This window comes from Octopus bimaculoides, chromosome 2, assembly GCF_046866305.1.
Source record: "Octopus bimaculoides isolate indiv1 chromosome 2, ASM4686630v1, whole genome shotgun sequence".
Lineage (NCBI taxonomy): Eukaryota > Metazoa > Mollusca > Cephalopoda > Octopoda > Octopodidae > Octopus > Octopus bimaculoides.
This window is the reverse complement of record NC_142929.1, coordinates 109,702,313-109,716,194: the sequence shown is the minus strand read 5'-3', so window position 1 is coordinate 109,716,194 and position 13,882 is coordinate 109,702,313. Positions and strand designations below refer to the sequence as shown.

At 39.3% G+C, this 13,882-nt stretch overlaps 1 protein-coding gene across 2 annotated transcripts in view; it reads left to right on the top strand.

Annotated features, from left to right (window-relative positions):
- Positions 1 to 13,882, top strand: part of LOC106883163 (cyclin-dependent kinase 7) — a 29,380-nt gene that overhangs the window by 4,728 nt on the left and 10,770 nt on the right. For both annotated transcript variants that reach the window (XM_052978592.2, XM_052978593.2), the window contains exons 5-9: positions 2,310 to 2,420; positions 2,936 to 3,054; positions 4,641 to 4,740; positions 10,988 to 11,074; positions 11,814 to 11,963. In XM_052978592.2, coding sequence (XP_052834552.1) covers positions 2,310 to 2,420; positions 2,936 to 3,054; positions 4,641 to 4,740; positions 10,988 to 11,074; positions 11,814 to 11,963 — 567 coding nt within the window. The remainder of the gene's footprint in view (positions 1 to 2,309; positions 2,421 to 2,935; positions 3,055 to 4,640; positions 4,741 to 10,987; positions 11,075 to 11,813; positions 11,964 to 13,882) is intronic.

Sequence of the window (13,882 nt, the reverse complement as noted above, 5' to 3'; positions counted from 1 at the left end):
GGATTTTGATGCTATTTATTTTTAGAATAAAAACCAACTGTGAATTCTGATGGAATGACTGATTAGCAATTAAATTATGATAGTGGAGAGAACTTTCATAAAGCATGTGCCAAACTGTTATAGTATGCAGCTGTGAAACTTGATGCTGTAGGCAGAAATCTTAAATTGAGAAAGCGGTTGTTGTATGCAGGGAAGCATAGTTATAGTATGGTCACTTGACGTGTAAGATGTTTGAGAATGTGTTATGAGCTGGTGGTGGTGGTGGAAGCAGAAACAGATCTAAGAAGTAGATCAGACTTGTACAAACTTTCCTCATAGAGGACCTGGAAGATTGTATGATTGCATTCCATTCATGTTTTTAACCTTTTTGCATTCAGATTATTCTGTCAAAAGTAATGCTTATTTATTCACATTGCTTTGAATTACTAAGTCATTATCTTGCAGCTTCAAGATTTCAGTGTGAGTGGTTATTTTTAGAATAATATTGTAGGGTTGGTGTGAGAGGCCGTATCTGGCCAGTTTGAACATAAAGCAGGCAGAATATTATGGCTGGATATAGCCAGTTAAATGCCAAAGGGCTATTGTGTTATATAGACAATAGATTTGAGTTCACAATTTCTGTTGTTTTTCCTTTTTCCTCTCAACTGTCTATCATTTCACTTCTATTTTGTATTTACTGGCTTCCATAAAATCAGAAAACAGATTTTTTTTTGGTTTCTTATTGTAGTTTTTTTTGTGTAATTATGCAGCTGTAAATTTGTGGCAAGAGTTGGGAAAAATACTTGTATTTGGTGTGTTAAGGTAATCCAGGTTTGCATATGAAGTGACCCTAATCTCCTTATAATCCACTCAGTTTTGGGATCCTTTCTTCTTCTTATTTTGCTACTGTATACTGTTAGTGGTATTTATTATGCTTATCAATGTGCTTTTATTATTTTGCTGATGATGGATCCCCCCACCACTTGTCCTCAACATCTTGGGGCCTTCTGGCTGATAAATGAAATCATTATTATTAGCAATGGAGGATGATGCTTTGAAAGTATAGTTGCTAGAATACAAATTGGCTGAAGAATGTTCAGAAAATTTTTACTCCTATTAGTAACAAAAGGTCTCTCTCTCTCAGAATGAAAGGTAGATTGTATGATGCCTGTGTATGAACAGCAATGCTACATGACCATGAAACTTGGGCTGTGAATGCAAAGGACATGTGGAAACTTGAAAGAAATGAAATAAGTATGCTTCGATAGATGTGCAATGTCAGTGTGCATGTATGACAAAGCACAGAAAAACTAGGCAAAAGAGGCATCAGATGCAGTAGAGAAGATTCCACTGTTATAGTCATGTGATATGGATGAATGAGGATAGCAGTAGATAGAAGTGCCAATCACTAAACCTGGAAAGAACATGTGGAAGAGGTAGACCTTGGGAGACATGGGATGAAGTGGTGAAGACTGACCTCAAGATGTTGAGCCTCTCAGAGGATATGATGAGGAAATGAGATGAATGGTGTTATTCTGTGCTTGAGAAGACCCATCCATCTCAGCAAAACTGAAGCTGTGTCAAGCCTTCCCCCATAACTCATCTATTTTCTTGACTTCCTGCTATACTGAACTGATATCCTCTGCATTCAACTCATTCCTATCTCTAATCATCTGTCCCACTATTTTCTCTCAGTGCATTTCCTATTCTGTCTCATGTTCACATTGTACCTAGACTTCACATATCTTCTCTCTCACTTTCTAGGTGGGAAAGCCATGTAGTCACTTCTTCAGCAAGACACTTGCTCCTCTTCCTCTATCAGTTTCTTTCTCCAGTCTATACCCCACTCAGTTAAGGGGGTCTTATCTAGCTGGTATTTGGCAATCTCACTGGTGCTGGTGTCATGTAAAAAGCACCCAGTACACTCTGTCAAGTGGTTGGCATTAAGAAGGGTATCTTGCTCTAGAACTGTGCCAAAGCAGACATAGAAGCTGACAATGCATTTTGGCTCATCTGTTCTTATTGAACTGTCCAATTCATGCCAGTATAGATAAAGGGACATTAAATGATGGTAGTGATGATGATGATGAGTGCCAGAACTGTTCGAGCATTGGACAAAATGCTTTGCAGCATTTTTTCTTGCATTGTATGTTCTGAGTTAAAATCATACTGAGGTCAACTTTGCTTTCAAAGTCAATAAAATAAAGCACCAATTGATTACAGGGGTCATTAACTAAACACTTCCTCTCAAAATTGCTGGCCTTATACCTTAATGAGAAGCAAATATTGTCTTGTCTTTTAAACTTTCCTTTGATTTGTTTCAATTTCAGATAATCATCAAGGACTCCAGCATTGTGTTAACACCATCTCACATCAAATCATATATTCTACAGACCTTAGAAGGCCTTAACTACCTTCATGCACACTGGATTTTGCACAGAGTAAGTTACTTGCGATTTCTTTTTCCTCTCTGCTGATTCTTTTTGTTTATTTCTTATGACATTTTATGATCCTTAATTATGAAATGTAAATATTTATTTGCATATTTGTTTGGAAAGGTATGGTGACAGATTTTAAGTTTGTGAAGTATGGTACCAAACCTGAGCTTCTGTCTTGTAGTAATCTCATAAATTAGTTTAATGCTTAATTTACATATTCATCATCTCAACTCCTACTCTCATCATTAAAGTTATCTGAAACCTCAACTGGATTTGTATAATTAGGTGATGCACACAAATGATACACTGTGGGTGCGTAAAGTTTTGAAAATTGTATATTATAGAATGCTTGAAATGAGTAGCTCAATCAGCTTTTGAGAAAAATTTCCTGATGCAAAGGGATGGATGTAATGTAATATTTTTTGATGATGTAAAATAATTTTCTGTGAAAAGCAAAAACAAAGATATTAAACCAAATTGGTCATTAAAAATAATGTTTTTTTTTTTTTTGTTCTTAGGATCTGAAGCCCAATAATTTACTAATTAATGATGAAGGAGTTCTAAAACTTGGAGATTTTGGTCTGGCTAAATTTTATGGATCGCCCAATCGAATCTATACACATCAAGTTGTTACAAGGTTAGTATGGATAACATTTTATTTAAACAGAAATGTTGACAGAGTCTTCTTCATTGCTCAAGATAGCTTAGACTAGTCATGGAGAAACTGCAATCCACAAGACTTTCTGAATAGCATACATGCCTAATGATAAATTACCTGAATTTTTTTTTAGTGGTGCAGCTCACCTAATGATGAGCCAATTTTAGTAAAAGGTTATCCATGCCTGTCTAAGTATTTCTCTCTCTCTCTCTCTTTTTCTCTCTCTCTCTCTCTCTCTTTTTCTCTCTCTCTCTCTCTCTTTTTCTCTCTCTCTCTCTCTCTTTTTCTCTCTCTTTTTCTCTCTCTCTCTCTCTTTTTCTCTTTCTGTCTCTCTGTCTCTCTCTCTCTCTCTCTCTCTCTCTCTCTCTTCCTGGTTTGTAAAGATTCAACTACTAGCTTGTAGGTATGTGTGTTTTGCGTCTGCCTTTTTTTACCACTACTTACTTCTCTGAACTATCTAGTCGCAGGCTGTCTCCAGTTAAATCCATTTATCTCATCTCATCCTTGCAAAGTTTTGCCTCTAAGGTCTCAGGCCTAATACTTTTCCTTATTGTTCCTCATCTGAACTACCGCTGTCTCATTTCCTACAGATGTTCACCGGCACTAGTGAAGTAACTAAGTAACTTGCAGGATAAAAAAAGAGTCCCCTTCAAATGAGTGAGGGTGTTGTAAAAAGGGAGATTGCTTTATGCTAAGTTTTGAGAGGTTAAAGTATGATAGAGAGACAAGAATAGGAGTCTTGCTGTAGAGAAGATACATGGCTATCTTGTATTATATAAAGGTGGGTGGGAGTAGCTGGGAAGATAGATAAACATGGTAATGATGAAATATCAGGGTGTTTTCTCAAGGTACAAGAAAATGAGTAGAAGAGAGAATAGGAACAGAAGATCAAGAAGGGTGGCGGTTAAGTTTGTGAAGAGAAAGTGACATGGAGGTGGAGATGAATGTAGTGAATGGTGAACAAGGGTGGAAATGTGGTTGATGGTAAATGCAAGTTTGTTGGGATGGTGAGCACAAAAGAAGTGGCTTAGAAATGAGATGTTAGGTGGTGGTATAGAAAAGGTGGAAAGCAACATGTTGGGTATGATGGCATGTGCCATTGTAGTGCACCGCTGCATCTACCATTTGTTGGTATGTGGACTGGATGCTTTTTACATAACCCATAATTCTGTGAAGCATCCTAGTACCAAAGGAGTTCAGCAGTGTAATAAAGATGTGGATAGGTGAAAAATACGATGGTGGGTGGAGTAGATAAAGGGTAAGTTGGGGTAGGGGAGAGAGAGAGATTCTGTTTTAAAATCTAACAGATATCTTGAGGTGGTTTTTGATAGATTGTCTGAAAAAGAGACGAGTTAGTCATAGTTAGAATGCCATTGACCATTATGGGTTTGTTTGGTCAGAGCTGGCTTGCAGGGTCAATCAACAACTGCTAACATGATTGCTATAACACTGCAAAATGTAATGTTTTTCTGGTTTTGTTTTCTCTTATAAATTCTGTTTATAATTTTCTTTTCATGAATAATGTTTTTTTTATTTGTTCAACTGTTAATATTCTTTTGTTTCAGATGGTACCGGTGTCCAGAATTACTGTTTGGTGCCAGGAACTACAGTACTGGTGTTGATACCTGGGCTGTAGGTTGTATTTTGGCAGAACTACTTCTCAGGGTAGATCATGTTTTATTTATAAGTCATATTATCTTCTTAATCTTATCCATATTTACTGATCTTTTGATAGCAATAATTCTTCCACTATAATCATCAGCATCATTGTTTAATGTCTGCTTTCCATGCTGGCATGGTTTGGACAGTTTGACTGAGGGCTGGTGAGCCAGAAGGCTGCACCAGGCTCCAATCTGATCTGGATGCCCTTCCTAACACCAACCACTCCGAGAGTGTAGTGGGTGCTTTTTATGTGCCACTGGCATGAGGGCCAGTCAAGCGGTACTGGCATTGACAATGTTCAAATAGTGCTATTTACATGCCACCAGCACAGGAGCCAGTTAGGCGGCACTAGCAACGACCATGCTCGAATGGTGTTTTTTATGTGTCACCAGCACAGGAGCCAGTCAGGTGACACTGGCAATGATCATGCTCAAATGGTGCTTATTACGTGCCACTGGCATGGGATCCAGTCAGTTGGCACTGGCAACCATCAAGCTCGAATAATGCTTTTAATGTGCCACTGGCAAGGGTGCCAATCAGGCGGTGCTGTCATCGGCCATGACAATGATTTCACTTGCCTCAACAGGTCTTTGCAAGCATAGTTTATTGCCCAACAATTGAAGGGTACTCTTAATTGAGCTGGTTATGCTGCACTGGCATAGGCCACAGTTATGGTCTCACTTGGCTTGCTGGGTTTTCTCAAGCACAGCATATCTCCAAAAGTCTCGGTCACTTGTCATTGCCTCGGTGAGGCCCAATGTTCGAAGGTCATGCTTCACCACCTCACCCCATGTCTTCCTGGGTCTACCTCTTCCACAGGTTCTCTCTACTGCTAGGGTGTGACACTGTTTCATACAGCTGTCCTCATCCATTCGCAACACATGACCATACCAGTGAGTCGTCTTTCTTGCACACCACATCTGATGCTTCTTAAGTCCAACTTTTCTCTCAAGGTGCTTACACTCTGTCGTGTATGCACAGTGATATTACACATCCAGCGTAACATACTGGCTTCATTCCTTGCAAGCTTACGCATGTCCTCAGCAGTCATGGCCCATGTTTCACTGCCATGTAGCATGGCTGTTCACACACATGCGCCATACAGTCTACCTTTTACTCTGAGCGAGAGGCCTTTTGTCACCAGTAGAAGTAGGAGCTTCCTGAGCTTTGCCCAGGATATTCTTATTCTAGCAGCTACATTTTCAGAGTATTCACCCCTGCTACTAACTTGGTCACGTAGTAGTTTTCCCCTGGAATGTGATGGAAGCTGTTTTCTGCACATTTTCAGTGTTTATTTCTCCTGAACATTTGCCACATACAAAAACTATCTTCCTGGTTAGCCTTCCTTTGATATTGCTGCCCCACTTATGTGTCCATAGCTTACACTGGGTACATCTTATGGAGTTTCTACCTACGCCTTTTCTACAGATTGAGCAGGGCTATCTACCTGAAGGGATTTGTGGCTTGTCTGCCTTCCTACTTATTAGGACTTTGGTTTTTGCTAGGTTGACTCTAAGGCCCTTTGATTCTAGTCCTTGCTTCCACATCTGAAACTTTTCCTCTAGTTCTGATAGTAACTCAGCAATTAGAGCAAGGTCATCAGCATCGAGAGGCTCCCAGTGGCATCCTGTCTTGAATTCCTCTGTTATTGTCTGGAGGACTATGATGAATAAGAGGGGGCTGAGGACTGATCCTAGGTGGACCCCAACCCGGAATTTTTCACAGTACTTGTTGCCAACCCTCACCTTACTGACAGCATCCCTGTACATGTCTTCATACCCTTAATTGCTTTATCTACCATGTTACTGTCAATTTGGATAGCTGTTCCTCTGTTGGGTTGACATTCGGCAGACTTTCTTTCTCCCATTCATTCCTTACATTTAGCAACCTTTCATAGTGGTGTCACCGAGTTTCTCTCCTTGCAGCCTCATTAAATGCAAGTGAGCTGTCATCCATGCGGACACATTTCTCTCCTACGACATCATGATTCTCTCTTACACATTGGCTTGCAACATGAAACACCTCAAATCTTTGGTCCTCACGGCGCAGAACATTGGCAAATTTTTTCATATCTGCTTCCCCTCTGGCTAAATAAACCTGTGACCTAGCTTCCCTTCTGGCAGCCTGATACAATTCCCTGCTACCACTGTTCTTCCAGTCCTTCCATGCCTGTTTCTTTTCCCTAATGGCTCTGTCAACTAAATTGTTCCATCAAAGCGTTACCTAAGGTTGAGAGGAGACTTTGCAGCATCCACAAATCTGGTCAGTGGCCCTCAGCAGGTTGTCCTATAGAAAACTCCAGTTGTCTTCCACATCATGTGCTGAAATCAAGAAAAAAGTCCAGTAGAAAATGTACTCATAGATACTCATAAAAAGACAGGATGGTCACAAACTGAAATGTCTGACCATAAGTTTCCTCAAGCATGTTTCATTTGATGTTAAAAAACAACAGTGGAAACATTACTGATCCACCTGGTTTATTCAAGTGGTTCCCAAACAACTATATACTCATTCCTGCAGTTGGTGTTTGGATAAGTAAGTTACTGAAGTAAGTTTGTTTTGAAATATTATTGGGATCATTTATGATATATTGATCCTGAATACTCAATTGAGGCAGTATTAAAATTAAAATAGCCATCTATGTATCATATGCAATGTATACACATTGTCAGTTGGTCAGTTATGTTTGTTTTTGTGCTGAAATAATATCTTTCCTTGATGTGCTGTGTCAAAAACACAATAAGTATCAAAGAGAGACAAAAATTTGTCCCAATAACAGCCTACTTGCAGCCATCCACATGCTTAGGTGAGAATTCATCACTTCTGACATAGATAACAGTTACTAAAGCAGTCACTGATGTTGTGAATTGCTGCCCAGCTGAAGAGAAATCCAGTATATACAATTGAGGTAGTATTAAATTAAAATAGTCATCTATGTATCATATATAATATACTAGCAGAGCCACCCGGGAATGAAATTGTTGCTTATTGGTACTTGGAAACTTTTACGATAATTAAAATGGGGCTTAAATGAAAAAAAATTCACACAGCGAATATACCACGTTTTTGTTTTACTGTTATATACACAGATATACATTGATGCATGTCAGTCGAAAAGGGAAAGTGTAATAGAAATACTTACTTTAACACTCAATGGTTTTACACTTTTGTATATGTCATGTACATACTATTCATGTAAGTGCTTCTTCATATACTATGTTTTCTGTCTTGCCATGTTTATCACTGAGAATGTAGAGGTTCTTTTCATCTCCAACTCTAGAACATCCAGCATTCAGCTGACCATGTGAGAAGCAAGGTTGAAGGAGGTTAAGTCCCACCACCTTTAGAGATTGACCTTGTGCTTTGTTGATAGACATTGCAAAGGTAAGTTTGACCGGAAACTGCAGTCTCTTGAACTGAAAGGGGAGATCATTTGAAATGAGAGGTATCCTTGGAATGAAGACATTCTCACCCATCATGTTGCCTGTAATTATTGTTGCTTCCAACACATGGGGCATGGCTGTTTTAACAACCAACCTTGTTCCATTGCAGAGTCTGCGTGCATCAAGGTTTCTTAATAGCATTATGGGAGTACCTATTTTCACGATCAGAATGTGTGGTGGAAATCCTGGTGGCTGAAGTGAATTGAGGAACTCCACTGGGTAATGCGTTGCCTGTTCTTGATCAGGGACAGAGTTAATTGATCTGTATGAACATTCAGGTCCTGGACGCTGAGTTAACAAATTTAAATTCAGCTTGTCTACAGAATCATTCCTTGGTGCCAGAATTGTTCTTTCACATAGCTACTTGTGACTTTTGTAGTTTGTGGCAATGTTTGGAAACAGTTTGCTCTTTAGTTCTTCAAGGGAGGCAGTCATATTGCCACATGGGAGATGATGCAGATTATCTTCTGGATCTTGTGGAAGTTTTCCATTTCCAATGTCAAGTAACTTGTTGGAGAACTGTGCGGCTAACAGGTCACCATGAATGTGAACCCTCATGTTGGTTGTCAGAGTAAGCTGCTTGACATGTTGCCAGATATATGAGGACTTGATGCAAGCTCTCAGCTCATCCGCCCTGGTTCCTCTGGGAACGACAGGCAGCGTTTGCCTGAAGTCACCAGCCATGAGGAGGGTGACACCACCCATGATCTTCTTATTGTTTCTGAAGTCTTGTAGTGTTCTATCAAGCGCTTCAAAGGCTGCCTTATGGGACATTGTTGCCTCATCCCAGACAATGAGTTTGGCATCTGTAAGGAGTTTTGCTAACACTGTATTCTTTGTTATGTTGCATAAAGGAGATTCATTTTGGATGAGGTTCAGAGGCAGCTTGAATGTTGAATGGGCTGTTCTTCCACCTGTTAGGAGGGTGGCTGCAATTCCAGAGGATGCAACAGCCAGAGCAATCTTCTTCTTCTGTCTCACCTTGGCAAGAAGCAGGTTGATCAATAATGTCTTTCCTGTGCTTCCAGGAGCATCTAAGAAGAAAACCCCACCAGTGTTATTGTCCAGAGATGTAAGAACTTGCCAGTATACCTCCTTTTGATCCTGTACCAGAATTGGTTCCTTTTCATTGACAACTGCTTGCAAACTTTCCATGTTGTATGATGTTTCCCTGATTAGCTCTTGTGCTAATCTGTGTTGAACATCTGTGACAGGAGGAGCTGGAAGACCATAGACTTCAAGTTTGTTTCCACCCAGTAATTGAACCTTGTCGTCTATTAATCTTAATGTCTCATTGAAGATGTCCTCATTGAATGTGACATCACCGTCACACTGATATTGAATTCTTTGAAGAATGTCTTCAGAAAGCCCCTCCTTGTATTTGTCCCAAAGTTGATTTGGATTTGACAATCCACAGTTCACCAGCATGATGGAGAAGAGGTTTCTCAGCTGCATAGGAGACTTGCACATTTGTGCCTCTGTCAGAGTGGCATCCCAGTGTGCATCATCTTCCAGAAGTCCTCTGAGATGGCAAGCCTGGCGATATGTTTGACATACTGTGTTATCAACCGTTCGTAAGGCCGTAAATGATGTGGGTCCCTTGACATGGTGTAATAGAAGCCTTAGATAGTAGCACTCTGAGTAGTTGGGATGGACAACATAGACTCTGCCAAGTGTATCTGATTTCTTGATTCCTGGATGAAATTGGTCACTCAGTGAACCAAAGAGCCAGTATCGAAGGTACCAGAAAAAAAAAAACCTCAGCAACAGGAAAACACAAAACCGTACTTCTGTTAGTAAATGATGAAATTACTTACATCAGTAAATGTGAACTTGTTAGCGATTGAAAACGTAAACTTTTATTTTCGAACAGTAACGATTGAAGTTAAAGTGAGGTTGAAGCGAAATTTGTCACTCAGTGAACCAAAGAGCCAGTATCGAAGGTACCAGAAAAAAAAAAACCTCAGCAACAGGAAAACACAAAACCGTACTTCTGTTAGTAAATGATGAAATTACTTACATCAGTAAATGTGAACTTGTTAGCGATTGAAAACGTAAACTTTTATTTTCGAACAGTAACGATTGAAGTTAAAGTGAGGTTGAAGCGAAATTTGTCACTCAGTGAACCAAAGAGCCAGTATCGAAGGTACCAGAAAAAAAAAAACCTCAGCAACAGGAAAACACAAAACCGTACTTCTGTTAGTAAATGATGAAATTACTTACATCAGTAAATGTGAACTTGTTAGCGATTGAAAACGTAAACTTTTATTGAGAACAGTAACGATTGAAGTTAAAGTGATGTTGAATCGAAATTTGTCACTCAGTGAACCAAACAGCCAGTATCGAAGGTACGAGAAAAAAAAACCCTCAGCAACAGGGAAACAGAATATCGTACTTCTGTTAGTAAATGATGAAATTACTTACATCAGTAAATGTGATTAAACTTTTAGTGCGAACAGTAACGATTGAAGTTAAAATGAAGAGAAAACTATGGCTACCGGAAGTTGACATTGAGGAACCTTTTTAAAGAAGTGACTCTTAAATATAAAGCAATATTATTTATCTTAATAAAAAAAAATCAAATGAAGAGCCTAAGATTTATCCGAGGTCAAATTATTCATGCATCATAAGTATGGAAGTAAATGTTGAAGCCGTTTTCACATGATAAGCGATTACACACACATCTCTGTTTTATATATAGTATAGATAGATACACAATGTGCATACACTAAGTATGATACAGATAGGCCTATTATTATATATTGCTTTATTATGTTTTAATTATTTATTTATTTGTTTTGTTTTAGGTTCCTTTTTTGCCAGGAGAAACTGATCTAGACCAATTGACACGAATCTTTCAAGCTATGGGTACACCAACTGAAACCACTTGGCCGGTAAGTTTTGGTGTTTGATGATGGAAGCAGCAGCTTTGGATCCAACTGAAATTATAGAATAAGAGGAAACAAAAACAAGCATAAGTTACTCCTTTGAATTTATATGAAATCATTTTTAGAATAGAATTTCAGTTAAAGATTTTATTTTAATGGGTTTCTCTTTTCCTCATCATTGATATTTATGGAGAGTGCTGAGTGAATAAGGTACTGAATAATCCTATCACAACTGCTTTGTCTTTGAGGCTGACATTAGTCTTTTAAAGGTACAGACTATTTAGCTATGTAAGTTCCCTGGCTGAAAGTTGCAGCAGCACTTAAATGGAAAGTATTTTGTTGACTCACCATGCTAAGTTCAGTTTCTCTGGTAGGAAAAACTGTTTGCAATAGAGACCAGTTATCTTTCCTCATCTGTTTAATGCAAAGAAAACTGGAGGCAAGCACTGATCCAATTTTCACTCATAAAACTTTAGTTGACTTGAGTCTGTGGAAGAAGACATTTGTCCAAGGTGCCTTGCAGCAAGATCAAACCTGAAATCATATACTTAAAAAACAAACTTCTCATCCACGCAACCAGAATTATACTTACTGTGTAACAAGGCATATAAAATTGTCATGAAATTTTAGTCTTTTCAGTGTAGCTCCCAAGTGTATATGACATTATCTCCAAAACTTTTGTACGGCTATTTTTTAATGCTGATGTCATTAACAAGACTATAGTAATTTTTAACTGTATTTTCAGGCCATGAAAGAGCTTCCTGATTACATCCAGTTCAAGGAATTTCCACCGAATCCCTTAAGTTCTATATTTACAGCAGCATCAGATGATTTACTGGACTTGATGGCTGAATTACTAAAGATGGATCCATTGAAAAGAGCAACAACTGAAAAGGTACAGTTTTCACTTGTGTATCTAAAATATTTCTGAAATTTATAGTATACGGTTGTGTGTGTACAAATATGTATCTTATGAATGTACCTGCATGGATACACACACACACACACACACACACACACACACACAAGGATAGTGTTAAAACAAAACACAAGTTCACTGATTCTGCTTAACTGAAAGTACAATGTCTCACATCATTATCATCATCATCATCACAGTGACCACTTTTCTATGCTTGCATAGACCAAACAGAATTTGTTGAGGCAGATTTTCTATGGCTGGATGCCTCCCCTTTATCAACGACTGCATGTTTCCAAGCAAGATTTTTTTCCCCTTGGCTGGATCTGTCTTCACAGAAATTTGGTGACAAGGGACAGTGCTCATGATGGTGACATACATTTATAACAATCCTGATATCAAGACAAGGAGACCAACACATGCACACACACACACACACACACACACACAATATGATTCTTTCAGTTTCTATCTACCAACAAGGCTTTGGTCAGCCAGAACTATTAAAGATGCCCAAGGTGCAGTGCTGTGGGACTGAAGCCAAAACCAGGTAGTTGGAAAGCAAGCTTATGATTGAAAAGTGTAAAAATAGATAAATGTACAGTTTTTCAGTACTGCTGATTGGGTAAACTTTATTAGTAAAACATTCATGAAATACTAGATTGTATATGCAATATATCGTACATACATAAATATATACTACAGATTGCATTGTCCCTGAATTGATAGAAGGGGAAAATTCTGAAGCTGGCTACTTTGTTATTGGTGCAAATGTTGATGTGTTCGCTGAATGCTATTTTTCTGTTTTTCAGAATTTTTATCTATAATCTGTGCTGAGCCATCCTTTGATGTAGACTGTTTTTGGTTTGGTCTATGTATTGCACCCAGAGCAGGTTAACACATATCAGGTTCTCTGAAGCACGTGTGAAGTTGCTTTTCATTGTGAAACATTGACCTTGTTTGAAAGAGAACTCTGATCCTTCAATTAAGTTGATGAATATGCCATTATATATATACATACATATATACACACACACACATATATACATATGCATACATATGTTTATAAACACACATATATATATATATACACACAATATATATATATATATCATCATCATCATCATCATCGTTTAACGTCCGCTTTCCATGCTAGCATGGGTTGGACGATTTGACTGAGGACTGGTGAAACCGGATGGCAACACCAGGCTCCAGTCTGATTTGGCAGAGTTTCTACAGCTGGATGCCCTTCCTAACGCCAACCACTCAGAGAGTGTAGTGGGTGCTTTTACGTGTCACCCGCACGAAAACGGCCACGCTCGAAATGGTGTCTTTTATGTGCCACCCGCACAAGCCAGTCCAGGGGCACTGGCAACGATCTCGCTCGAAAATCCTACAGGAGCCAGTCAGGCGGTACTGGCAACGGCCACGCTCAAAATGGTGCATCTCATGTGCCACCCGCACAAGAACCAGTCCAGGGGCACTGGCAACGATCTTACTTGGCTTGCCGGGTCTTCTCACGCACAGCCCATTTCCAAAGGTCTCGGTCCGTAGTCATCGCCTCGGTGAGGCCCAATGTACGAAGGTCTTGCCTCACCACCTCAGCCCAGGTCTTCCTGGGCCTACCTCTTCCACGGGTTCCCTCAACTGTTAGGGTGTGGCACTTTTTCACGCAGCTATCCTCCTCCATTCTCACCACATGTCCATACCAGCGCAATCGTCTCTCTTGCACGCCACAACTGATGCTTCTAATGTTCAGCTTTTCTCTCAGGATACTTACACTCTGACGGGTATTCACATTGACATTACACATCCAACGGAGCATACTGGCTTCATTCCTTGCGAGCTTACGTATGTCCTCAGCAGCTACAGCCCATGTTTCACTGCCATGTAGCATG